Below are 27,257 nucleotides of genomic sequence, written 5' to 3' on the forward strand. Positions count from 1 at the left end.
CATGAACCGAAACAACCGAAAGTCTAACAAGTCATTGTCCCGGACTATATATGTCAAGACTGGCCGTCGTCAGTTTTCTATGCATGGACCCGACGTGCGACTACGACAACGAAGTTCGAGACTTTAGCACGATTGTCACAGCGTTCGCTGTATTTCTATTTATAAAGTAGGAAATCCCAAGAATTTTCTTACACTGAAACACTCCAATATATAAATTATAACATTGCAAGAAATAATAGAAAACGTTTTTGACATCACACTGATTTTGTATTTATAATGGAACTACTCTCTACAATATTTATTGTAATGTCATGGGTAACCATGGTGGCACTATAGCACAAATTATTAATAAGGTGAGAAAATATGAAGAAAGCTGGGGGTTTTAAGTCGGAGAAACTAGTGTCTGTTACTTTATAATTGTGATTAATTTTTTTAATCCATCACAAGATTATTGGTTACGCTATTTAAAAATCTGAGTTGCGCCTGCCAATTAAATTGGGGGGGGGGGGGGGGGGGGGGGGTGTCAAACATTAAATGTGAGGTCATATATAAATATGAATATATAAACATAATTTAAATTGTTTGTAATCAACTCTGGTCTTATAAAATCAGTTTCTAATGATGTAACGTGAGCTACATTCTTGTGATCTGTCTGATTTTTTTTTTAATTCAAATCCATATTCTGCTTGGGGTTTTCCCCGTCACAAGTGCACCATGACTGGTATATCAAAAGCTGTGGTATGTGCTGTCCTGTGTGGGGGAAATGCAGCGGGTTTCCTTTAAGACTACTAGAAAAACATTACAAAATGTTTGACATGCAATAACCGATGATTAATAAACAAAAGTGCTCTAGTGGTGTCATTAAATAAAACTTCTTTTTTTTTCTTCTTATTTTACGCAAATAAGATTTGTATGACTCACTGTGTAGGACCGACATCTGATATTGGTACTATCGATTCAACTATGGTAATAAAATGTTAAAATTTTAACATATAATTTAAAGTTATAACTGATAATAAAACAGTTATAGACCTGTATTTAAGACTTGACAAACAAGTACTCCCACTATTAATTCTGAGTAATTATCGGATGGTAGACGGGTGTCACAGGCTCCCGGTTCCTATTGACATGTAGTTGATAAATTATATACTGGTACAACAGAAAATTATGATACATTTGATCGACATTATATACGTCCCATTGGCAGGCCCAGAGGGCTTCCGTTTTAAGTGCCCTTTTTAAATTCATCACCCACAATGCACAACATTCAACTGTTACGAAAACACGTCTCTGGGTATCTTTATTTCAACAATTTCCGATGAACATGTACCCAAACCCGCATAAAGATCTTGCACTCTGGGAGGTCGGATAATTTGCCTTCGACAAAACGAAATTGCCCTTTTTATAATTTTGTGAGGCCCCTCCCTCTTACAAAATGCTGGATCTATCCATGCGTCCAAAATGTGGGTATAAATTCAGTTAACCCTAATCGCAAGTCTATAAAACACATCAGTGCAATGTCAGCTATACTGAATGTAACCGGTTGTCAGAGACTACTGTATTTACGCCTGGGTTGTAGCAGGTCCAAAATTCGAGCAATTTCGTCCCTCCAGTAGTCCCAGACTTTGGCTTGTCTTCATTCATGCATTCTGACTCACGTGAAAGTTTCGGCATTCGCAAATAGTCCGAGACAACGTCATTGTCTCGATTCATGCATTAGACCCCTGGTGACTATTGGTTGTCCATGGTCTTCTGTAAAAGGTCTTGATTACCAGTCACAGCCCCATTTTCAGGGACATTTCATTGTATGCGTCTACTTTTGTCTTGTCTGAAATGCAACATGTAAGAGCAAATATCAGATTCATCTAATTTGTCGAGACCTAAAACCTGTATTTGTACAGCACTGGGCCTAGGAGTATTTACTAAATTTTACGTTTGAATCTGGTTTTAATTTCAAAATTTGCAATATAAGAAAAAAAAAAGAAGAGTATGCTGTGTGTAAAAAGGTAGAACCATTTGAGTGGTTACTGATCTAGTCCGTTTATTTTAATGTGAAATGCATGAACCAGTTTTAACAAACACTTTCTGCCGACTTCAGACTCTTCATTTCAACATAGAAGAACATGGCTCAGATGATTAATCCTGTGAGCTATATATAACATGGATCATTACAAATCACAACGAAACAAAGTGGTTTAAAAATATTTATTGACAAAAACTGAATGGCAAACAGCTGCTTACAGCAGCTGTATACAAAAAAAACAACTAGCACTAATAAACAACCATGTCATGTTTGTCCGATAATAAATGGTATGCCATTACACATTTTTTATCCCAACACATCACTTTTCAATTTGCCTTTCTACCATAACAAAAGTAGAAACTTCCTCCCCATCAAAAGCTTGCCACTGACACCCCACAAAAAAAACATAAAATTGTTCAGTGAATATTTGGGACTTAATTATCAGTTTATTGATTTGATAACCCAAGCTTTAGATATATCTCAGCAAACATCTGGAAAATGTTGAATATGTTTTGAATTCATTTTAATGGCTACATAAAAATAGTCTGTTATTAAAGACAAAGTATTGTACAGATTAACAATACTGATTAATTATTGAGCATGTTAAAGATGCCAATGTCTGATATTTAAGGTAAAAAAATCCTGTAATTGTCTGGTATAAGTACTTTCAGCTAGAACTATAGAATCTATCACCGTTTTAAGGTATAAATAAGGCAATGGCAGCCCAAAGGACAAAATATGAGGGGTTTTTAACAGGCCTTGCAAAACCTCCCAAATAAAATTTAAAAAATTTAAGCTGTGAAGTGTGGAATGAATTTGTGTAGGTGGTTACACACTCCGAAATAAATTTCACATGACTAGGTATGAGACATGATTATTTTAAGCAGAAACTCGGGTTCAGACATAACGTAAATTATTGTAAAAGGATCAAGTTGAAAGTAAAGTATTATATTCCATAGTGTACCATGCTTTGGTTGTTTTTCCCACTGACAAACGTATGCAATAAATCTGTATAACTACACACTTCTTAAACCCCACCTCTCACTGAATCAAACTTCTTTATCGCATCATGCAATGTCATTTAGAGGCATGGTACAAGTCCGTTATTGCATAAATTTATTCGTGGTGTGCATAGTGATTGCACACATTCGATATTGTAATTGACAGCACATAAACCTTTGTGCTGTGGCACACAGACTATCGACTGTTCACTCAAAGCATCAAAGGGATGTGCATATCAGTCTTAAGTTTATGCAGTAACTTTTAACTTAAGTTGTGAGTACAAAAAATATTGGGAGTATTTTAGTAGTAAGAAGAAATCTACATGGACAAACATTTCCAGTAATGTATCAAATTTACACCTTGATTGCATCAGACAACTTAACAAATAAAATAGACACGTTTCAACACAGACTTGGCAACAAAAAAAAAGAAGTTATGGAATGGACCTCCCAAAATGGGAAACGGCATTTTGAGTATTGGCAAAGAGCTAATTGAAAACTAATTGATGCCAGTAGTTGTGAAAGAAACGGACATCCAAATGTTGGGAGGTAGTATTACAAGTACAAATAGCAGTAGTTGTGAAAGAACGGATATCCAAATGATGGAGGTAGAGTTACAAGTAGCTATACTTGAGATGAAATAAACCAAAAGGTGACTAGGTTGGCTAATCATATTTGCGAATTTCGTCAAAATGGCAGTTCACAATTATCAAAATGTTTACAAGTGTACAAAGGGAACACACTTTTTATTTTTTATTATTTTTTAACCCCCTCGCTCCTAAAAATGTACATTAAAAATACTGATATTTTTTCTCTAAATTTTTTTCTTCTTCAAAAGTAAACATTGGCATGATAGCTTTACCCTCCAGTACATGGTTTGTTAAAAGTTAGTTGTTTTGTATGACGCTGCCACTACTTCACATCTGCATGGTTTGTATGCTGACAACTCAATATATGAACACACGGCAACATGTTATTTAACTGGAGTTACAATTAGATGCTTACAGTACTTTCTCCACATGCAACTTGGCACGTGACCTAACCTGGGCCTTATCACGGATTGCTCTCGGCATGTAAATGACAATCCTGACTAGATGTCTACCTGTACATCATGTACCTATCCTATCATACTGCAAACACGATAAAATACACACAGCAGGCAATCGATTACCAATGACAGACATTTGTTTTCGTAAAAAATAACGGAGAAAAATATAAAATATTTGAGTGAAAAAAGAAATGTTTGTGACAACACTTAAGCAGTCAGATGTGTCACAATTCACAACATATTATTCTGTGTTAAATAAAAAATATTTTTATCTGTGTTGAATATACCAATGATTGTAACAATGTGATTGTCTTGTGATTACGAAAACACTGATTGGAAAAAACCCAACAGAAAAATACAAACTATCACCATGAAATATATATATGATAATAAAGACTAAAATATATACAAATGATTAACATTTACACAAATATTTTTGGTATTAAAAGTGAATGCAAAACACGAGAACACAAACATTAAAGCTATTGAATTAATACTACTAATGTGGGTTGATATATATATATATATATACTGTTGTCTACAAAGGATATTGAAAATGTATTAAACTCCGCAACCCTCCATATTATCATCATTTTCAAAGACCATGATGAGTGTTCAAATAAACTGAATTATAACTGGAAAGGAAAAAGATGTGTATTCTGACAGCACATTTTCAACATATTGTTAACTGATTGAAAACATATTTTATTGCATATATATACACATATACATATACACATATACATATACACACACACACACACAAAAGGATTGGGAACAAGTTATCCAACTTACGAGGCCCTCTCCTAAAGTGTTAATCGGTGTCGCTGTTTTCCCATGTGCATATTTTTTCATGTGGTGCAGGTGTGCATAAAAAACCCCAGACTCTTATGGTTATCAAACACCGTATTTCTATATGAGTGGTGTGGTTTTTAGTAATCATGCCCATTCTGCATCAAAACCTGCAGACATGAAAAACAGCACTAACATGGTTATTGTGAAACCTAAAGTACTAATCAAAATTATACTCAGGTGATTTTTCAGTCTTATATATTGGTTATGAAAATCCCTGGAATAAAAACCATAAAAATGTGTCGGTATTATCATGACCTATTGTGGTATTCAAACAACCGGTAGAAAAAATGACAATAAATGACCTGTTATAGATGGAAATATGAGATTTATTTACAATTTTACTGCAAAACCTATGTAATTTGGAACAGACTATAACACCCAGGTTTATATTGATTACACTTGACAGGTGAAATCACAAGTACTAAGATAAACAGAGAGGTGGTCTCAGGCGTGTTCAATATCAAACTTGGTGTTATAGTCTGTCTCATATTACATATGTTTTGCAGTAAAATTGTAAATAAATCTCATATTTCTATCTATAACAGATCATTTATTGTCATTTTAGGTACTAGTTGTTTGAATACCATAACAGGTCATGATAATACTAACACATTTTTATGGTTTTTATTCCAGAGATTTTCATAAATAATATATAAGACTGGAAAATCACCTGGGTATAGTTTTGATTAGTACTTTAGTGCCACTACATAGGCAACTCTTACCAAATAGAAAAAAGGTATCTCTTACAAACTATGGCCTTTAATCTACTAGATATAGGGCACTGGTTGGGTGGGATAAAAACACACTAGGTCCACCGAGAGGAAACGATCACACCTGAGGAAAACACAACTACCACCGATTCACATCTAGACAATAACGTAGCGCTGACATCAGAATGGAGAAACAGGCAAAAGTTTCTGTTACAATACCAGGGCTTGAACTTAAGAATAATTTGTCACCTACGGATGTATGAAACGGCCCATTGATGACAATTTTGAGCCTGCCGTATACGGTAGTGTTTTATCAAAATGACTTTTGCAGCAAATCAACACAACTAAAAGGTTATTTTGCTGTATGTAGACATATTTCAAAAGCACAAATTTTAAATACGATCCTATAATATACACCAGGTATATACAGTTTGCCATCCATCGTTGAGGAGCTTTACCGATGGCAGACATTTTTAACCAGTGGCAGAAAAGTGCCGATCTATGACAATTTATATTTCAACGACTGCAGTTGCCGTCGGTGACCTGCAATACTGTAACTAAGCCACATCCTGCCCAAATTCCGACCTGGTTTTCTATTTTCCTTAGGCCAGATATTACAATGATTAAGACCAGAATATGGTAGACATGTTCTTTGCGAGGCTTAGAACATTTTGACTATCCCTTAAACAAATGATCAGTAAGTTACAATACAGGCAAGATTACATGTATAATATTAATACAAAATATCTTTGTAATACTGTTCAATATATGAAAACTGTAATAGAGATACATACTGTTTTTAATATAGATATAATAATGGTGCAAATTGGGTGTAACAGTGATTAACAGAGACTGAAATATTTATGGGATCACAGATACTCAATTTGATCTTTGTTGATCTGTATTGCTTTTATTTTATTTGGCTGAGATATTGGAAAGGACAAAAGTATAAACTACAAATTTATGAAAATGATTAAATGTTTTTCCCATAAAAACAACATGAAGAAAGAAATCAAGTGGACTTTACAATATACTGTATGCCACATCATATTCATGAAATACGTCCTACAAACTGTTTCCAAAAAACCCCCACAAAACAATGCAGTCATCTAGTTACGGTATGTGACACACCACCATCCCAAGTTGTACTTGCATACAAGGCTTGATGATCATATATGAACTGATAAGAACGATATGCCCTGAAAACGAAATGTTTATGGGCAGACGGACAATGAAATACCATAATAAGATATATACTGCTGGAAAGAAATAAGGGAACACATCGAATTGTAGACAAAATTTAATTCACTACTAGCGTAGTAATGTCTGTTATTCATACCAAGTTGTAATGTGGGATTGAATGTCTGTAGTGTTGAATGTGCTGCCTATATGTTCCCAGTCAACTTCTGACAATATGAATTGATTTTTGATGCAGTCATTATTGCTTGTTGCTATCTGTGTGATCCTTTATTTCTTTCCATCAGTATATAAAGATGGGCATATAAAAATAACCATATTTTAAATATTAAAATATATTGGGTTTATGTCCTGTTTTGTGAATGTGTACAAATCTCAGGAGCATCTATTAGGTGTTTAAAACATCCCTAACAATAAACTACTAAGACCTGTGTGTAACTGTTATACACATACTCATCATGTAAATCAAGGGGCACACCTAGCCCATCCTATGAAAGAAACCAAAACATGAAAATATTTTTTAAAACGCCACCCCCTAGTAACATTTTAATATTAAGCACATTTAGAATGCAAACATAATGCATTCCAAACATGCTTCACCTCGAGTGTTATTTAATTGATGAATAGTACCAAAAAAAGTAAACAATAATTCCAAAAGACAAAAAACATAAACAATAATTATTATTTTATACAAATATCACAGAAATTTGTTTGAATATTAAATATTTTATCAAACAAAAACATGGTACAATTTTCACTACACATCTTGGTCATCTGCACCAAAAATACACTATACTATGTTGGATGCACGAATTAAAAAAAGAAGAAAAAATCACCTAGTGAACGTAAAAGTGTACTTACTATATATAACATGACCAGATAATTTTGAAACAATTACCGTACTGTCTGCAATCTGTGAGACATGTTGTGAGACGGGTCAGCAAATATCAACTAGCTACACACATCGATGCAATACTACTTTCTTGTTTACTATGTGGGAGTAACTCAAGTGCGTGAGACTTCACTGAAAACAATGCATATTCTCAAATACACAGCTGAGCTGAGCTAAGCTAAGCTGAGCATGCCATTCAACAGCTTATGAAATCTCTGCAAACTTGGTAATGTAATTTATCAACTCCGTGGTCATGGATGTTTCCCCCCCCCTCAACTACATGAAAGGTTCGTGATGCCCGCCGCGGTTTTCCAACTGTGGTTTGTTGAATTTGAAACCTTTAACAGGCCGCAGTTCGTTGCCCTTTGGCAATATAAAGCCACTGTCATGATTGTTGTCTCGGATCACGGAAGAAGGTCGCGATTTCGTTCCCGTCCGAAGTTCTGTTCCCGACATTGAGGAAAGAACTTTTGATTCATTGTCAGTCCTTGAGTAGTTTTTACCAGGATATCCATCCACGTGCTGCATGTTCGTGGCTGGCTGGATGAAAGATTTCTGCAGAGGCTGCAACCGAAGACCCTAGAATGGAATCAAGAAAAGTCAGTATAATGCATCTGTTAGTTTGAAACCAGCAACGTCAAAGGAATAACAACATACATTTGGGAAATAGGAGGAATGTTTAAACAACATTTCAACACATTTTTAACTGTGATTGCTAAATCTGTTGTTTATGGAATGAGAAAAAACCCTGCTGCTGTCAAATAGGCTACACTACTACCAAATAAAGCTATGTTCACATATATACAAATACAGATCTGATTGTGTGCGTATGCACTTAGAAACAGGGTCTGATAATCAAATGTAGTGTTCCAGGCCCTAATCTAGAATAAAAAGGTAGAAGAAGTGACTTCTCCATTCCCAGAAGAAAGGGGAGAAGTTTTATAAGAATAGGCCAAGTGAACATTTATCGGTACATTTCATAACATTTTGCACCTTTGCACATTCAATCAGAAAGATTCAACATTTTACACTGTGCTAATCGTAATCTTTTGTTTTGAAATACTACTTCTGGTAATAAAATGTAAACAAAACAGTTGTATATTTAATTAAAAACGTGATATTATTAAGTAGTTGATAATGTGCCATTATACAGTGGATTCCACTTATTTGCATAGGCCCGGTGAATGGAAAAAAATATGCCATTAAACGGCGTATGCAATAAACCATTTGGCCGGATGTAAAGTTCATATAGTCGGCTGTAACCATATAAAAGCCTATCACCAGTCTATAACAGAGGAAACGTAAACATCTTGCATTCCCAATGAGAAAACAATATATGCTATTATAATATGATTGTTCATAGTTAATTTTTATGTGAATTAATGAAATAAATGTTATATACCTGAGTGTTGTTGTTATTTTTGGGCTACAAAGTTTCGTACATGTGTAGCAACCTTGTTTGTTTCACTGCAGATTTGACCTATTTATGAAGCTGACCCAGTACTAGACTAGCTTCAGTCAAATTAGTGTGTAAAGTGCAGTTTTTACCACACCATTGTAACAGCCATCCTCGTTGGGTTGAAGGCATCCACTTTCAATATTTTTGCAAGTTATTTTTCCTTTTCAGTTAAAATCGGCCCAGATAACGGTATATCTTTCAGGCGGGCATTCGCAAACCACTCAGAAAGGGCCCCCTCAACATTCGCTACTTTTCCTGTTCTCTGCCGTTTTCTATCTGGATTAGCATTGCTGTGATACTGGTCACGAATTTCCTCTTTCTTGGTCGAGAAATTTGCGATTGGGAACACCCAAGTTTCTTCGCGATGTCCGTTTGCGATATTTTTTTATCTAACATTTCTACAACTTCATATTTGTTTGCATGAGATAAATCGTTTCTTTTGCGTTTGTTTGCCATATTCGAGAGCATGAACTGTCTTGTTACCTACAGGTTAACGCGCTGAGAAGTGAAGAAATATATATCTATTCGTATCTTAATGTGTAACTATAAGCTTGTTTGTATACAATTTTATTCGATCATTTGATTATCAAAACATCTATTGACTGTCCTCCCAAGTAGGGCCTCAATTAATGACGTCAAGCATTATCTCGGCACGTGCTGAAGCTAAAAATAACAGTGGTACTCGAAGGCATTAATTTACTCAATTACGTTTTAAAAACCACAACAACTAACAGATCTCATGAAGGAACTCAGATGTAATACAGTAAAATGATGTTTATTTAATTTACAAAACACTGGCTATGACAAATGACAGCAATCGATTGTTGTGTACTTAACCAAGCAAGCCCGGCAAGGCTGTGCAGTGAACACAGTGAGCTTTGATGTTTTGTCTGCGACACTGGCTAGACGGAGTCGGTGATGGAGATTAACAAATGTGACAGGTGTTATTCTAGTAATTTAAATGACTGACAATTAACAGTGTACAGTAATAAACAACTCAAAAGATTTGGTAAGTGTTAATTCCTATCGTAGCACAATCTACGGTTTCACATGTTGGATAATAATAAAAAAAACGTCGTGATTTTCCGTTCTCTCTCTCACTCTCTCTCCCTCTCCTTTTTTTTTCTTTTTTTTCTCCCCCCACCTTTTATATTTGACTGAAGATTTTTTTTTTTTTTTCCATGCAAATGTTTTAATGCTAAACGGTTCTGTGCAGCCATATAATATGCAAATAACCGAGTTATGCTATAAACTTACATGCAGTTAAGTGGAATCCACTGTATTAAAATTAAAGTATTAATTAGTATTTTCGGACATTACTGAAACGAATGTGGCTGAGGATTAACAATGTTTGACTGATGTTTGTTGTGTCATTTCGTTTTTGAAATCGGTTTAGATCTAGAATAATATTTTGTTTTTTCGACTTCTCACTACTGCTAATAACTTGGCGACTTGAGCCGACTTTTGGCTAAAAACCCCCGCCAATTTCGAAGGCAAGATTAGGGCCTGGTGTTCACACGTTTGGTTATAAATACAACACATGTATATTTTTGTAAACTTATGATGTGTGGTTTGGCATGCAGATATGATTTTGATTGCTACATGGGGCGAATGAAATAACTGTCCATATTTAAATGCTGTATCCATATGTGGACAATAGTTTTTTGCCATATCTATAACCACATATGTATCCTTGTATATGTGAACATCTTAATAGTAGTGGATATTTTATGTGCACTGTTTGCTAAGACAGCAGTGTTCGAAATAAGCACTTGTCCATTTGTCATGACAAATGAAAATCTGCTCGGACAAGCAAAATGTACCTCAGTGGTTGTCCAGTGGACAAGTGAAAATTTTCCATGCAATTTCATTTTGAACAATCAAACCTAATGTCCTTGCACTTGAAAAAACTAACAACTTATTTGAACAAGTGAAAGTATTAGTGGACAAATAAATTTCCAGATATATTTGTCCGGTAGACTACTGAAAATGTCTGCTTATTTCCATCACTGGACAGGATTGTCCATATCAAGGCCAGTCTCGAGGCACTGGTTGGAATGAGGAACACTCAATAGGTCCACCATGGAGGTCAATCCTAGGAGCAGCAATAGAAATAAGAAGAATGTTTTTCACTTGTCCACTGGAAATCTACTTGTTCGCCAATATTTTCACGTCCAAATAAGTGGTTTGTTTTATTCCAATACAAGAACAATGTGTTTGATTGCTCAAAATGAAACTACATTGAACATTTTCAGTTGTCCACTGTTTAGCCAATGATGTACATTTTTCTTGTCCGAGCAAATCTTCATTTGTCGGGACAAACAGACAAGTGCTTATTTTGAACATTGATGAGCTATTAGGACAAACAGACAAGTGCTTATTTTGAACATTGATGAGCTGTCAGGACAAACAGACAAGTGCTTATTTTGAACATTGATGAGCTGTCAGGACAAACAGACAAGTGCTTATTTCGAACATTGATGAGCCACTGACCTCAGGTAAAAGTCTTATCACAATATCCTCAAACAATCTCAGTAACACGAACAAACATGCTTGATAACAATATTCAGAATACTGTCATGTCTTTATCAGGTCAATTCGCCAATAAATGTTAACAATTCATATCAGAAATAAAACCACTGATAACTTGGTGTGGTGTCCTGCTTAAATATTTATTAGTAAACATTTTACAAAATAAGTTTTCAAATACAAAGCAGGATGGTCAATTCAATGACGGTTTTCGTGAACTACAACAGCTGGTTTACCCGATCAACTGCCGCCTGGTTTAATTTCTGCAGCTGTATCGGGGACTGCTTGAAAGGTTTCCTCTCTCGAGAGTAGCTCATATCCCTCTGTGTCCCAACGTCCCGAGGTGAATACAGTTCGGCTGCCTCTGCTTCGTTCCAGTCATAGTCGACTCGTGACAAACGAGATGGGTTGCGCACGGTGGTCGATGGAGAAATGCTACCATCGGCTACATCAGCAGTGGTTTGCTGAAAACAATACAAACTCAGTGTTAACATAGTTTTATATTCATCATCTTTACCTGTTCAAAGTAAGTTAAAATGAAAGCCTATTTTTTCATCCACTTATCAATAACAGAATTTAATTTACTACCATCAGTACTTGTTATTGTATCATTTATAGTATGGTTTTAACAATTAACCTGAATGTGTATGTGGGGTGTGTGTGCTTATACAAGCTGAATAATAAGATACAAGTTCTTCACAGAAACATCAACCTCTTCACAATCTCTTTAACATGTCATAAGAAATATTCAGTAATGCACGTTACAAAACAGAAACAAATAGCAACATATTTTTGTAACATTCTAATAAAAATTATTTTGATATTGCTGGGTAACTAACTTATACTCTCTTTTTTTTAGTTGGTTGACAATTTATGCCTTTTTATTTTACAAATTTTATTAATGATGATTATTATTTACATACAAACATGTTTATACATACTTTCAACATATTTATAGTTTATAATGATATAATTAAATTTACTTTGCGTCTATACACTTTACGGAAATCTGATTGGTCCAGAGGTTCTTACTTTTATTTAAGCCACGCCTACCCCCCCCCCCCCCCCCCCCCCCCCACCTCCCACTATTTTTGTGCAACAAGCCGGATTATTCAGGCAACCATGTTTAGATATTTTGAAGAAAATACACGTGAAAGCTACAAAAGCAATTTTAAAAAATGTATACGATAAATTGATGGAAAATGCTATAGCAAAGTAGACATGTAAATCTATACGTTTTGATTTAACAAAAACAAACAAACACAAAAAAAACCTCTTCGCTAATTATGACATGAGACTTGGTCGGTGGCCAAAGAAATCGTGTAGGAAACTTCACGGCTGTAACTTACTTGTAAGCGATGTTCTACAGCTATTGGCGAAAATTAAACGGTTCCACCGACAGCATAAATGTTAAACACGTACGTTCCCTTCGTTCACTTTCATAAAATATAAACTAAACACGAATAGGACAATTCCTTCCAATATAACGAAATGATCCATAAAAATGCACAGCAGCTAGATGAAATGGCGTCGCTTATCAAAATTACGTCGTTTAAAAAAATCACCTGATTCAAATAATAGTGAATGAACGTTTGCATTCTTAAGCGACATAAGTATCAATGAAGTTTACACAAACAATACTACAGGCGTATTTAAAGCTAAACAAAATAAATTCAGTTATGTATTGTTAAAGTATGCATATAAATTTAATTATAAAATTATGTGCACACTTTTGTATGACCTGGAGTCATACAGTGAGTCATACAGTGTGCACATTGTTTTTTCGGTTCATACTTGCATGAACCAAAAATAATTGCTGTCAGTTCTTAATTATTTGCCATTTGTATTATTGTGCAACCAATAAAATAAGTTATGACATGATGTTATTAAATTTAATTTTGACACTTTTCATTTTAAATCAGAAGTATGGCAGTTTGATATCCTCTATAAAGATTTATAATGTACCGTAAAACAAGCAATTAGTGAAAGGAAACAGGTTGGCAGGCAGCAACATCTAGCTTAACTGAGAATGAAACTGCAAGTAGATACATGTATTTAATTTAAAAAAATTTAAAGCCAGCTGTTGTGTAATAGCTGCTGCTATTATATTTGTTCAGTGTGTGCCAGTGAGGAAAGATTGACATGTCATGCAACATGTTGATAAAGGTTATACAGAAATATACAACAGGAGAAGAACTAAATATGATCAGTTATATCACTTACAAAAGGAAACCGTTTTAATGCAGAATTTTATATTTGAAATATAACACAAATTCCTTGGTACCGACTTTTTAAGAGATTTAATTCCAGAAATTTCAAAATTTTCAATTTAACAATTTCAATTTCTTTCATTTTGTTCTGCAGGTTAAAACAAAAAGTTAGTGATTTTGCCATTCAAAATGAGAATATTTCCTTTCCAACTTGAAAAAAAAGGTCATAGCCTTATCTATAGTACCGTATATCTTCGCCTGTAAGTCGATCTCGGCTATAAGTCGAGTCCCTAATTTCAAGCCCTGAAAACGTATTTTTTTATTGACCCGTTTATAAGTCGACCCATGAAAAACTACTTATAAATATTGAAATATTTCTTATTTTCAGCACATGAGAACAATAATATTTGAACAAAAGAAAATTATTTTACAAACTTCGGTTTTCACGTTTTGTACATCGCAATATGATCAGACTATTCCAATCAAACTATCATTATTACATAGCATCAAAACGAAATATTCCCTTAGAAGAGAGTGAAAGCTGTTTGACTGTTACTGTATAGTACTGTACAGATGGTTTTGTGCACAGACAACAACTTTATTTATAAACGCTGACAACAGATCACTACGATAAAACTGAAAGTATCACGTTTTGCCGCCATATTAATACATGTAAGGAGGATAACTCTGGAAAGTACACTGGTTTTTGTACCAAATGATGTGTGTCCCTATTGCTCCAGATAAGTGAACTGCAGAGATCAGTCTATTTTAAGGGAAAGCTTAGTAATATTCATGAAGTTAATCACCGCCAAAACATTGTTTGAACAACCATTAATGCCAGTGACCAGATTTCAAAATAAATTCAGGCAACAGGTAGTTAGTATTGTTTACATTTTTACTATTAGTTATGACTGTTAATTTAACTAAGTGGACTGTTGTCTTGGCAAGTGAGTGAGATCGTACGCCTTTTCGCATAACCAAAACCGTTCTAATGCCAAAAATAATAGGTTATAAAAAATAAATGTGTCAAATTAACATATTTGAGTATAAATACATGGCATACTTCAACAATAAAACTTGTAAAATAATCCCCAAAACAGTAATATTTTTTGGTGAAATTTTTTTACCCTCTTATAAGTCGACCCCCCAAGTTATAAAATAATTTTTGGGTGAAAAAAATTCGACTTATAGGCGAAGATATACGGTAGTTTGAATTGTGTCAAATACTGGAGTCACAAAATACTTTAAATCTGACAAAACCTGTTGGCCTACTGATCGAGTAGCATAGGTGTTAATAGGAGTAAAATGGAGATAAAGATCAGAGATTATAGAGGACTACAAGAACAGTGTCATTCCATTACCAGTCTACTACTGCACGAATTCCTGGTTATCTAAATAATAAAAAAGTCTTAGTATTCAGTAGATTGGATATTGCTGAAACATTCCTAACTTCGTAGCCATCATAACATAGTTATGGCTCACAGAGCTTTCTTAACAATTAGAATTACTTATTGAATACATTTTCCTACTTAGAATGTCAATGTCTACATATTTTAGGTTGTCCTAATGTTTTTAGTAGCTCAAACTCGACTTTATCTACCAATATTTTGTCTGTCATAAATTTTTTTTATTTCAGGTAGTAAAATCCAGTGTAGGTTTCTATAAACTGCAGGACAATCCAAAGGATTGGATATGTAGACATTGACATTCTAAACAAGAAATGCACTTAATATATAATTCTAATTGTTTTGTCAAACACTGATATATTGATACAATGACTACAAAGTCACAAATTTCTTTTTAAAAGAGCTCACATACCCCGAAGTAAAACTGAAAAGAAAAGTGTTTCAAGTCCAGTATAGAAGTGTGAAAACCAACACAGAGCTGTTATATACACCAACGCCAGATCAATAACAAAGAATATAAGAAAATATAATTATATTGACTGTTACAGTTAAATTAAACCAAGCGAGTGATTGCAATTTTCACTATAACATCTCATGCATATTTCAACTTTCCTAAGTTTATAAATAAAAATGTTTCTTACGATTTTATACATCTTTTACAAATGTTTAAAAAATAATTCTTTATCTCTTACTTGATGTTTATTTATATGCTGTCCTATCTGTTTATGCATTTCTATACATTTATTGGTAGTTTATAATGTAAATTTTACTGTGTTTACAGGTATCTTTTAATACATAATACACAAGATATATACTCTTCAAAAGAAGAAACGCAAAACCACATTGTCGTAACATTTGGAGAATTGATTTAATTATTGAATGGTGAGTCCGATAATTACCAAATGTTGCAGGATTGTTCACAATTCACTCTAGTCCATTGTGAGTAAGTGATAGGACACACCACCAAGGTCAAGGTCATCTGGAGTCAATACCGGGTGTGGCCTCCGCGTGTGTTGACAACTGCCTGGCACCGCCTGCCCATTGAAGCAACCAGAGTACGGATGACGTCCCGGGGGATGGTGGCCCACTCGGCCTGCAAGGCTGCTGCCAGCTCGGGCAGGGTCTGGGGCTGTGGTTGTCGCTGTCGGAGGCGTCGGTCCAACTCGTCCCATAGATGCTCAATTGGGTTCAAATCCGGTGATATCGATGGCCAAGGAAGGACATTAATGTTGTTGTTCTGTTGGAAAACCGTTGTGAGACGTGCTGTGTGAGGCCTGGCGTTGTCATGTTGGAACACTGCGTTGGCGTTGGCCATAACTGGAACGATGTGTGGCCGGAGGATCTGGTCAATGTAGCCCTGTGCATTCAGCTTGCCCTGCACGTGGACCAGGTCAGTTCTGCCAGTGTGTGAGATGACTGCCCACACCATGACACTACCCCCGCCGAATCTGTCCACTTCCTGCACGCAGTTTGCCGCATAACGTTCACCACGACGCCTATACACGCGACATCTTCCATCATGACGTCGGAGCAGAAATCGGGACTCGTCACTGAACCACACCTGTCTCCATCGCAGTTGAGGCCATTGTCGATGAATCTGGCACCACTGCAGTCGGAGTCGACGGTGTTGTGGTGTTAAGATGACACCTCGAACTGGACGTCTGGCACGAATTCCTACCTCACGTAGGCGGTTCCGTACGGTCTGGTCGGATATCCTGCGCAAACCTGGTATTGCTGCGGCTGTGGAGGTGGCAGTAGTCAATCGTTCCCGAAGGTGGCGTACCCGGATGTAGCGGTCCTGCCCGGGGGTAGTGACCCGTGGTCGACCGGATCTAGGGAGGTCACGTGTTGATCCATGTTGCTGGTAACGGTCCCACAGTCTGGAGATGGTGCTTGGGGACACATGGAATGCCCTGGCAACGGCCGTTCTGGATTCGCCTGCGTCTAGTCGGCCGATGGCATTGTTTCTCTGCGGTTCACTGAGACGTGGCATGTCCTGGATTGTCAACTGTCGGCCAGATACAGAGGCCAGGCAAGCGAACACCCTGCACTTTTATACTGTCGGTGTTCATGTTGCACGTGCAGACAACGCACGTGCAGTGGTGACATGATTTGCACGTGGCTGCGTTTTTGCGAATATTCACATTTTGGAACTTTATTGTACAGTAGCTGCGTTTTATCGAATGTAACCGTGGGAATGTGTTTGGGACATGCAATGACCTTATATTCACAAAGCATGAACCGGTAGGAAACATAAAATCGGAGTTATAACCCATTTGTACCCTTTTGCGTTTCTTTTTTTGAAGAGTATATAAACAACAAGGAAAAGTCACACATAAAAATAAGTACACCACATGAAGATGCAGGATTAGATACACAGTAACTGTGTTAAGTAAATAAAATCCACTTCTACATATAATTACTAAAACTGTGTTTTTCAGTGTTTTTTACCTGCATGAATTTTTGTTTCTTCTTTCTCCTGGCAAGACTGTACATTGAAATTCCATTGTGTCTATCTGGATGTCCCGAGTTGTCAATTCCCCGCCTAACAACAACACAAGAAAAGCTTTTGTTTTCAACAATGCTACAGAATATTACAAGAGTGTCACACAATATCTAGAAACTTACAACTGATGTTCTCTTTGTCTTACATCAAAGGTTTTTTGAAATTATTAATCATGAAATTTTGTTAGAAACTTTATCAAAATTATCAAGGTGAACGTCAACTACAGAAAATATGATAGTCATTTGAAATGATCTTTAAAATGTGAAGGCACCATATATACTCAAAGGTAATTATTGGCATTTTAGATCAAATTCAATCTACTCTGTCAACATTCTATGCATCTGGTAGGGGTGGGGCAGTTATATTAATTTGTCTTAACTTGGACGAGGAGCAAAGCATATTTTACCACCTCAGCCTCAGATTTGACTCTCTACCCTACTTTACACACACTCCCTCCCAATCCACTTCTTAAAATTATCAAACATAATGACATACTACCACAAAGGAGATTGCATGAAGTACATTTTAAAAATATTAGTGTAAACACTGCTTAAGTAGAACAGTAGAGCCAACAGATGTGGACTGTTACATTTACTAAGAGTACCGTACCATGACGAGTGATGACTGACAGACAGGGAGGTGGTAAGGAGTCAACAGGTGTGGACTGTTACATTTACTAAGAGTACCGTACCATGACGAGTGATGACTGACAGACAGGGAGGTGGTAAGGAGTCAACAGGTGTGGACTGTTACATTTACTAAGAGTACCGTACCATGACGAGTGATGACTGACAGACAGGGAGGTGGTAAGGAGTCAACAGGTGTGGACTGTTACATTTACTAAGAGTACCGTACCATGACGAGTGATGACTGACAGACAGGGAGGTGGTAAGGAGTCAACAGGTGTGGACTGTTACATTTACTAAGAGTACCGTACCATGACGAGTGATGACTGACAGACAGGGAGGTGGTAAGGAGTCAACAGGTGTGGGTTACATTTACTAAGAGTACCGTACCATGACGAGTGATGACTGACAGACAGGGAGGTGGTAAGGAGTCAATAGGTGTGGACTGTTACATTTACTAAGAGTACCGTACCATGACGAGTGATGACTGACAGACAGGGAGGTGGTAAGGAGTCAACAGGTGTGGACTGTTACATTTACTAAGAGTACCGTACCATGACGAGTGATGACTGACAGACAGGGAGGTGGTAAGGAGTCAACAGGTGTGGACTGTTACATTTACTAAGAGTACCGTACCATGACGAGTGATGACTGACAGACAGGGAGGTGGTAAGGAGTCAACAGGTGTGGACTGTTACATTTACTAAGAGTACCGTACCATGACGAGTGATGACTGACAGACAGGGAGGTGGTAAGGAGTCAACAGGTGTGGACTGTTACATTTACTAAGAGTACCGTACCATGACGAGTGATGACTGACAGACAGGGAGGTGGTAAGGAGTCAACAGGTGTGGACTGTTACATTTACTAAGAGTACCGTACCATGACGAGTGATGACTGACGGACGGGGACTCGGTGCGGAGATGGTAGGGCTGGTGACCTGCATACTTCGCATACGACCTAGCCTGCAGGTTCAGGTGGCGGGAGTCACGTGTCATATCGTGCTGAGAGAAACTGAAGTCTAAAAATAGATAGTAGTTTTAGTCAGGATGATCTTCATGAGTACTACCAAGTAAGATGGAATAAAACAACATATAGCTTACGCAATGCATACAAAAGACTCAACACAATTGTACAGAATATTATATGTATGACGCTAGGACATTTGTTACAAATGTTAGTAGTATCTATATCATTAATTTCAGTGGATGGTTAGAAGTTAACATGTAGGTCATCTCCAAGGAGTAGCCATCCAATCATTTGTCTTTAAAGTGATCACCAATACATTATATTGAATACTGGCAAGTGATATTATAAATTTTACATATTTTCTGTCTATTTAATGTGTAAAAAAACATATTCCAGTCAGTAAACACTGTTAAAAAAACAAAGGAGAAAAAAACAGGCACTACTTATTACGGTCTCAAATATTCATGACTTATGGAAATAATCCAATAATTATACATCGTAATAGCATGTGACATGCATTAACTAGATGCAGTTTCTTAATGATATATTTGCAGTTTAATGTTAAAAATACTGCTGATCTCTATTTTAATCACAGCCTATTTTGCTAGTTGCTTTTTATATTAATGGTGAATGTCGGCTGAATACATTACAGTAAAAGCTATTAACAAATTGTAACATTTGGCTGATGGAACAAAAGGTATTGCAGATGGAACACAATATATTGCATTAAGCCTTGCATGTGAACAAAACATACATGTGTAAACACCTCTCTAAAATAATCTATCAACACGTCATGGTTTAAACAAACTGAACGAAAAATACTGTTAGCAATTTGTTGAATTTTATTTAGAACCGTACAGTCAAACTGAATTTGTCTCAGCCAGACAAAATGTAGCAAAATAAAGTAGGCTTTGAATTTGGGGATTTTTCTCAAGAATTCTGCTGGAATTGTAAAAAAGATTTTTTACAAATTTAATTCATATTTGATGATTTTGTAAATGGCAGCATAAACAATTAATTTTAGATTTAATCTAACATTCATTTAACAATGAGCGATGTTAATTAATGTTAAGATAATTAAAATAGGACATAAGAGACTAGAACTGTGTTGTTATTTTCTCTATCAAACTTTTAAAATATTACATCAGAAACATGCTTTCACTCACAAAATTCAATGTATATGATATACCACAATGTGAAAGTTATGTCAACAAAAAACAACTTCTAAAATGTTATTTTGCAGGAAAGTATTTTTACACTCAAACTTAATGTATTAATTATATCATTATACATATGTATCTATTTTATAACTAAGACTAAATTGGAATAAAAAAAACAATGCAGTTACAAAAGTTAGGTTTTTGGTCGTTTTCTTTTTTTGTTTTTTTTGTAAATCAAACTAGAAGTCTAAAAAATAACAGAATATTGTTATATAAAATTATTTAGCTACATGTATTTAACAGTAAAATTAGTAAATAATTGTTGATGGGGAAAAAACTAGCAATAATTCTAAATTATATACCGTTACATTACCTATTTTAGTTTCAATGAAAACATGTTCTTCTAAGTAGTTCTAAGATAAAAACTAAATTAAACAAGTCTGTAAGCAGTTAATATGTAATATTATAATTATACAATATTTATATATATATATATATATATATATATATTTTAAAAATGCTCATATATCATTACATCAGTCTATACTAGTGATCAATGAAGAAACAAAAAACAAAAAACTAAGCAAGCAATGTGACAGGCTATTTCTTCACATCTCTGTTGTTAACTTTCTAATACCACTACATAATATATTATTGATCTGAATTATAACAATCTGGTTTCCAATATTTTCAGCACTACTAGATGGTTCCTCACATAGGCAATACTTCAACATCTGGGCATTAAAAAAAAAATCTCAAAACAGCACAAACTGTATTATTGTTTCTAAAGTTTGTTTTATTTAACAACACCACTAGAGCACATTGATTTATTAATCATCGACCATTGGATGTCAAGTATAATTGTTTCATGACACACAATGAGAATATTTTGCAAAAATCAGAAATACATTTGTCTAAGTGCAGGTGTTAGGAACAAACACGTTGATCTGTTACAAGCAACTCTGATGCACAGCAAAAGAAAGAAAAAAAAAAGATAGAAAAAAAAATCATTGACAAAAGAAGGATGCTCTGAATTGTCAAGTGCAGTCTGACTCATACCTGGGGATTGACTTCGCTCATCTGGTAAAAATACATACACACATATATACTTCAACTTTAATTCACTAAATATTAGTATGAAATAAATTTTAAAAAACAACAAAAACCAACTAATGTCTGGCAATACAAACAGTGAAACCTATTTAAACCGGACCATGGACAAACCGGAATCCTGTTAAAACGGGCCACGTTTCATGTTCCAGAATTTTTCTAAATTCTAAAATGTGACCCTCTAAAACACCGGATTCTGTCTAAATCAGATAAATATCAGGTCCCCGGTGTGATCCGGTTTCGAGAGGTTACACTGTATAATAATTGAAGAGATACACAAGTATATTTATAAAATGGTCATAAAGCAAAATCACACAAACACAAAAAGCGCTCCCAAAATATTTGTTTTTTAAATTTGAAAGTCAACATTGTTAGCTTAGAACACACTAGATTAAACAGTTTATATGACAGACTTTTTAGCCTCGAGTATAATTACAAGTTTGCACAGTGCTGTAAGTGTTGTGGCGTAACTCACCAATATACTGGTTCCGTGGTTTCCTGGCTGGAGCATAGTTGTGTGATTCCTTGAATCTCGAGGCAGCCTCACCTGATGGTTGAAGCTAAAACAAAATACAAAACAAATGACAGGATCACCATCAAACTCTGGCATTCTGGCTGACATTTCTAAAGTACCACAGATGATATGAATAAATTTATAGTCTGTTTTTCCCTGTCAGATACATGGAGATAGGACGCAATTACAATTGTTGAAGCAAAGAATGTTGTACCATTTTTGAAGTTGAGCACTTTAAAGTTTTGACGTTGCTTCATAAAATTACGTCATTTGTTGTGCACGTGAAATCATTATGACACACGTGGGTCATACTGATTATATTTCCCAAAATATCTTGAACTATGTGGATAATAACTGCAGTATGCTAGTCTCAAGACTTTAATATGAGTTTAAGACTTTAATATCATGGCAATGCCATGCAAAATTGCATACAATGTGACGCCATTAAAGATTTGACTCTAGACTCTAAAAGTTTTATAAGCACGGACCATGGAATAGAAAACTGTGTAAACAAGTAATGAAAAGAATGTAGGCTAGAGCTTCAGTACCTTGGCATCAGACAGCTTCTCTGTTACGTTATTAATAGGAGCCGCAGCGTCTCGGCTCTTTTTCTTTCCCAACGTACTCGACTTAATTCTGTACAATTCATCCTGCGTGGCCTGGTTTAAAAACTGAAGAAGAAACCCAACATGACACTGAAGTATTCATTAAACAATGTAACGTTTAAAAAAAGAAAAAGAAGCAAAACCAATAACAGTAAAACTTACCATTCATATGATGCAAATATTTATAACAAAGCTTTCAGTTATTTGACACCAAAGTAATATCAACTAAGGGTGTATTTGTTTTTTTTAATAACTGGACAAATATCTTGACAATTGAGAAAAAAGTATTAATTCAGATTAAGCAATTTAATATATGTCTACTCTTAAATTCTGACCATTTACTTAGCTACAAGTAACCATCATAACTTATGAAAAGCTAACTACAAAAAATATAATACTGACTCAGGCAGACATAAACAGACAAAACCAACATATATGTGACCAGTAAATAGTGCTATTTATGCAATTCACTGCAAATTTGTAATCTTTGAATATGTTCCCTTTGCCTTGAGAAAACATCTAGAGGCACCATGACTGGAAATCAAAGGCTGTGGTATGTGTTATCCTGTCTGTGGAATGGTACATATAAAAAGTCCCTTGCTACTAATGTAATAAATGTAGCGGGTTTTCTCTCTATGACTGTGTCAAAATGACCATATGTTTGACATCCAATAGCCAATGATTAATAATTAATGTTCTCTAGTGGTGTTAAACAAAACAAACTAAAACAACTAGAGGATTTACCTTTTTCCTTTCGTTCCGTGGTGATGCAGAACCTTTAAGAGGATTATTCTGACCAGGAGCTTCAAGGTTTATGGTGTAGGTGCTTGCCTTATTGCTGCGACTGTCGAAGGACGTGTCTGTCGAGTGTTCGTCTACGTCGTTCGTCTGCTGGTCGTTATTGTGATCCGTCTCCGAATGGTGTACTGGCTCCTTCTTCTTCATGTACTTGGAATCACAAGCGGTCCAGTCCATACCCTCCTCACTCTCGGCCTCCTCGCCCGTGTCCAACAACGGCAGCTGCTTCTTAGAAACACTAGAATAAAAATCCCTATTGTTCGTACTACGAAAGTCAGAGAACGTACTCTGATGTCGATTATCCGTCTTAGCAATATTTTTAGATCTAAAATCCGAATCTATCTCCATGTTGTGCTGTGACTGACTGACGCCAATTTTAGTCTGTGATCTGTACTCCCTTACATTGACATCGAAATTCTCCTCACTGATGTCGTTTTGACTTTTCACTTGTGTGAGCACCACATCCTTGCCGTTTGATTTGATCTTTGACTGATTTTTCACCTGTTTCAAGTATTTGCTTTGAATTTGGTTTTGCTGGTCTACCTTGCCAGTATCACAAATGTCCATTTTTTCTAAGTCTTCTTTATGGTCTAAGCCAAATACTGAACATGGTCGACTGTTTGCCTTAGAACAGTCACTGAAATTGCCAAAAATAGTCAACTAAATTAAAAACGAAGACTTAATAAATTATAAATCACAAAATAAATCAGATAAAAAACCAAATACTTCATTCAAAAAGGATAATAACATATTGTGTTGTGACCTATTACTATTATCTTTGTTTGCCAAGAACAAGTTCTAATCAATTCATAACAAAATCAACTACATATTGTTTTTCATATACTTCAGTTTTTTCAACTACCAGAGTTATGGGACAAATACTAATTTGATCTTGGTCCATGACAACATATGCCCATTTGAAAAACAAAACAATCAAGCATTCTAAGAGTACTGCTATTAAAGCAATTACATGACCCATATTGAGCCCAACTAATATTCGTATAGCCATTCAAAGGCCATAACTCTGTGAACTTTTTTTTAAATCACAATAAACGTTAAACTTAATCTGCAATCATAGAGCTATACAAACAATTTCAACTCAATATCTTGAGGCATTCCGAAAAAAAAAAGTCCAGAATTACACATTTTTGTATACAAGTTCAAGAGCCATAACTCTGTCATAAATGGGTAAAGCGGCACGAACATGAAACTTGAAATGTAACAGTACATGATAAAGATATACACAAAATTCAGCTCAATATCTTGAGGCATTGCGAAAAACCCCAGTCCGGAAATCTATATATGTGACAGACAGACAGGACAGGCTAGAACCTAAAAACATATACCCCCTTGAAAACAATTAGACTAAAAGTCGAGAGAAAATGTTGAACTTTAAAATGTGTGCTTGTCAACATAATCTGTAGTTGTAATGTTTGGGATGGTAATAAATACTGCCTGAACCAGTGTAAACATAAGCTGACCAGAACAGAAATTTACCCACATGAAATATATGGGTAAAAACAACAAAGATATAAAGAAAATACTAAATATATCTCTAACCCATTGAGTTGCTCATTGTAGTCAGTTTTGCGTTTTTTGATGTGTGCACTCGTGCCTCTGGCAGGAGGGTTCTGTCGGTTGAGAAGTCGCTCGGTCTCAAAACAAGAATGATCCAGGCAGTCCTCTATTGACGCACGGTCTGGTGGATCTAGCTGAAGAGTCATCTGTAACCAATTATTAAAACACAATTAAAAACTATCCATCATAATATACTGTACTCTGATTATGTGATGTCACTAAGAATCTTAATGTTATCCTTTGATAAAACACAGAAAATAATATCATTATGGAAGATGGATCACCGATATTCTAAACAATAAAAATTAATATGTAATCCATTCATGTGACATGACACTTTTAGTCCAACTGTAGACTATTTTTCAAGAATCTACAGATGTGAACAATGGAATTTGAATTGTCACATTTAAATCTTTAGTGAAGAATAGATTAAGTTGAAAGCATGGATGACTGAAAAACAATTAAATTGACCATATGCTGCTCAAGCACATGACCTCATTCCTTTTAAAATGAGGCCTATTACTCTTGAGTAGAAATGTTTTACCTCCATAAAGTCGATGAGAGCACTGTTTAGGATTCCTTGGTATCGTTTTACAAGCGTTTCAGGAGTCGATACAGCAGGAAACTGAAATAGTGGAAAACTTGAATTTAAAAAATAGGATGTACCAAAGAAACGTAAGCATATATCTTTTCCACAGATTGCTACCCATTTTTAGAGAGAAATAAAGAAAACCCTTTTGGTCTGACTGTAGTTTATCAAGAATTATCTCCCTTTAGAAGTGCAGATCAAGAAACTTATAAATAAATGAGTATGTCTTGATGCAGTCCATGAAATATGGACCAGTTAGTGATAAAAAAAAATTAAATACAAATAATAACAATGTAAATACCCAAAAATGAATTCTCTCATAAATAATGTTTTCAACAGCTTTTCTAGCAGCATTGCTGCTTACGTTTGAAGAGCTGTTACTGCATATTACGTAACAATGATCTCTAACATCAATCAACAGGCTGTAGATTAACAAATCTAAGATTTAAAACAAAAACATCCTGCATGTACCTTCAGTCCTGAAAAGCGTGGGTTTTCGTAGAACATGTTCATCTGGTCTGGAGGCAAAGGCCCAATAACCTTCTGAATGACGAACAGCTGGTCAATCTCGCTCTCCCCGGGAAACAGTGGCTGTCCGTCGCTCAGTTCTCCGAGAATACAACCAATAGCCCAGATGTCAACCGACTTGCCATACGCAGCTCTAAAACACACAAGTTAAGACGCAGAATCAGTTAGGTGCATGCACTTTATCAGCTGGGATTTTCAAGACTTCATAAGAATTTTATAAATCATGAACTGCTGCTGTATTATTGTATCAAATGGTATTTCAACAAAACCTACATATAATTACCAGTATCTATTGTCTGATAGCGATTTCAGATGGCAAATGACTGATGTTTTGCCTATGTTGGCTCTCTTCTAGAGAAACTTGCATGTGAATAGTAATACAAACTATTAAAAACAACATTTATAACTTCATTTCTTTTTAAAATGATCAAATGATTTCGGTCAACAATTATAATAATTAATTATTTAAGCTATTTGATCAAGTAACCAACATGATACCTCTCTAGATTTTTAATATGAAAGAACATTTAATGATGCATCAAGATCTAAACTAAAGTATTTTAGCCCTTATCCTGCCGCATTCTTTTTGCTAAATTTAAAGAATTTTCACCTGTTCTACATTTCTAGTAATTTTATTAAAATTCATGGGCATTTTAACATGAAATTACACCCATATATACTATAATGATCCACCTACATAAAGATAGCATTTTGTAGATGGTTATTTTATTTATGTTACCATGGCAACAGCTGCAAATTTCAATATACAATTTTTTCATTAATAATTAAGAAAACATGAATAAAACACTACTATTTTTCTTTTAATTTAAGTGTATGCTGTGATTTATTAAGCATAGTGATTGATTTAAAGAAACAATTAAGCAGACTGCCATTTTTTTCCAAATAATAGGGTGCAATGCACATACTGTCATCAACACTTTTTT

General features: G+C 35.3%; 1 protein-coding gene across 2 annotated transcripts in view; it reads right to left on the reverse strand.

Moving 5' to 3' along the window:
• Positions 1-7,057: 7,057 nt before the first annotated feature.
• Positions 7,058-27,257, reverse strand: part of LOC121376048 (cyclin-dependent kinase-like 5) — a 47,753-nt gene continuing 27,553 nt past the window's right edge. Inside the window, exons 9-19 of one of the 2 annotated variants that reach the window (XM_041503825.1) lie at positions 26,257-26,446; positions 25,741-25,821; positions 25,179-25,342; positions 23,565-24,255; positions 22,764-22,886; positions 22,177-22,261; positions 21,651-21,671; positions 19,345-19,483; positions 17,782-17,875; positions 11,951-12,178; positions 7,058-8,305 (exon numbers count right to left, since the gene is read on the reverse strand). In XM_041503825.1, coding sequence (XP_041359759.1) covers positions 8,003-8,305; positions 11,951-12,178; positions 17,782-17,875; positions 19,345-19,483; positions 21,651-21,671; positions 22,177-22,261; positions 22,764-22,886; positions 23,565-24,255; positions 25,179-25,342; positions 25,741-25,821; positions 26,257-26,446 — 2,119 coding nt within the window. In that variant the 3' untranslated portion in view covers positions 7,058-8,002. The remainder of the gene's footprint in view (positions 8,306-11,950; positions 12,179-17,781; positions 17,876-19,344; positions 19,484-21,650; positions 21,672-22,176; positions 22,262-22,763; positions 22,887-23,564; positions 24,256-25,178; positions 25,343-25,740; positions 25,822-26,256; positions 26,447-27,257) is intronic. The other variant, XM_041503826.1, reaches the window with a different exon arrangement.

Source organism: Gigantopelta aegis, chromosome 6, assembly GCF_016097555.1.
Source record: "Gigantopelta aegis isolate Gae_Host chromosome 6, Gae_host_genome, whole genome shotgun sequence".
Lineage (NCBI taxonomy): Eukaryota > Metazoa > Mollusca > Gastropoda > Neomphalida > Peltospiridae > Gigantopelta > Gigantopelta aegis.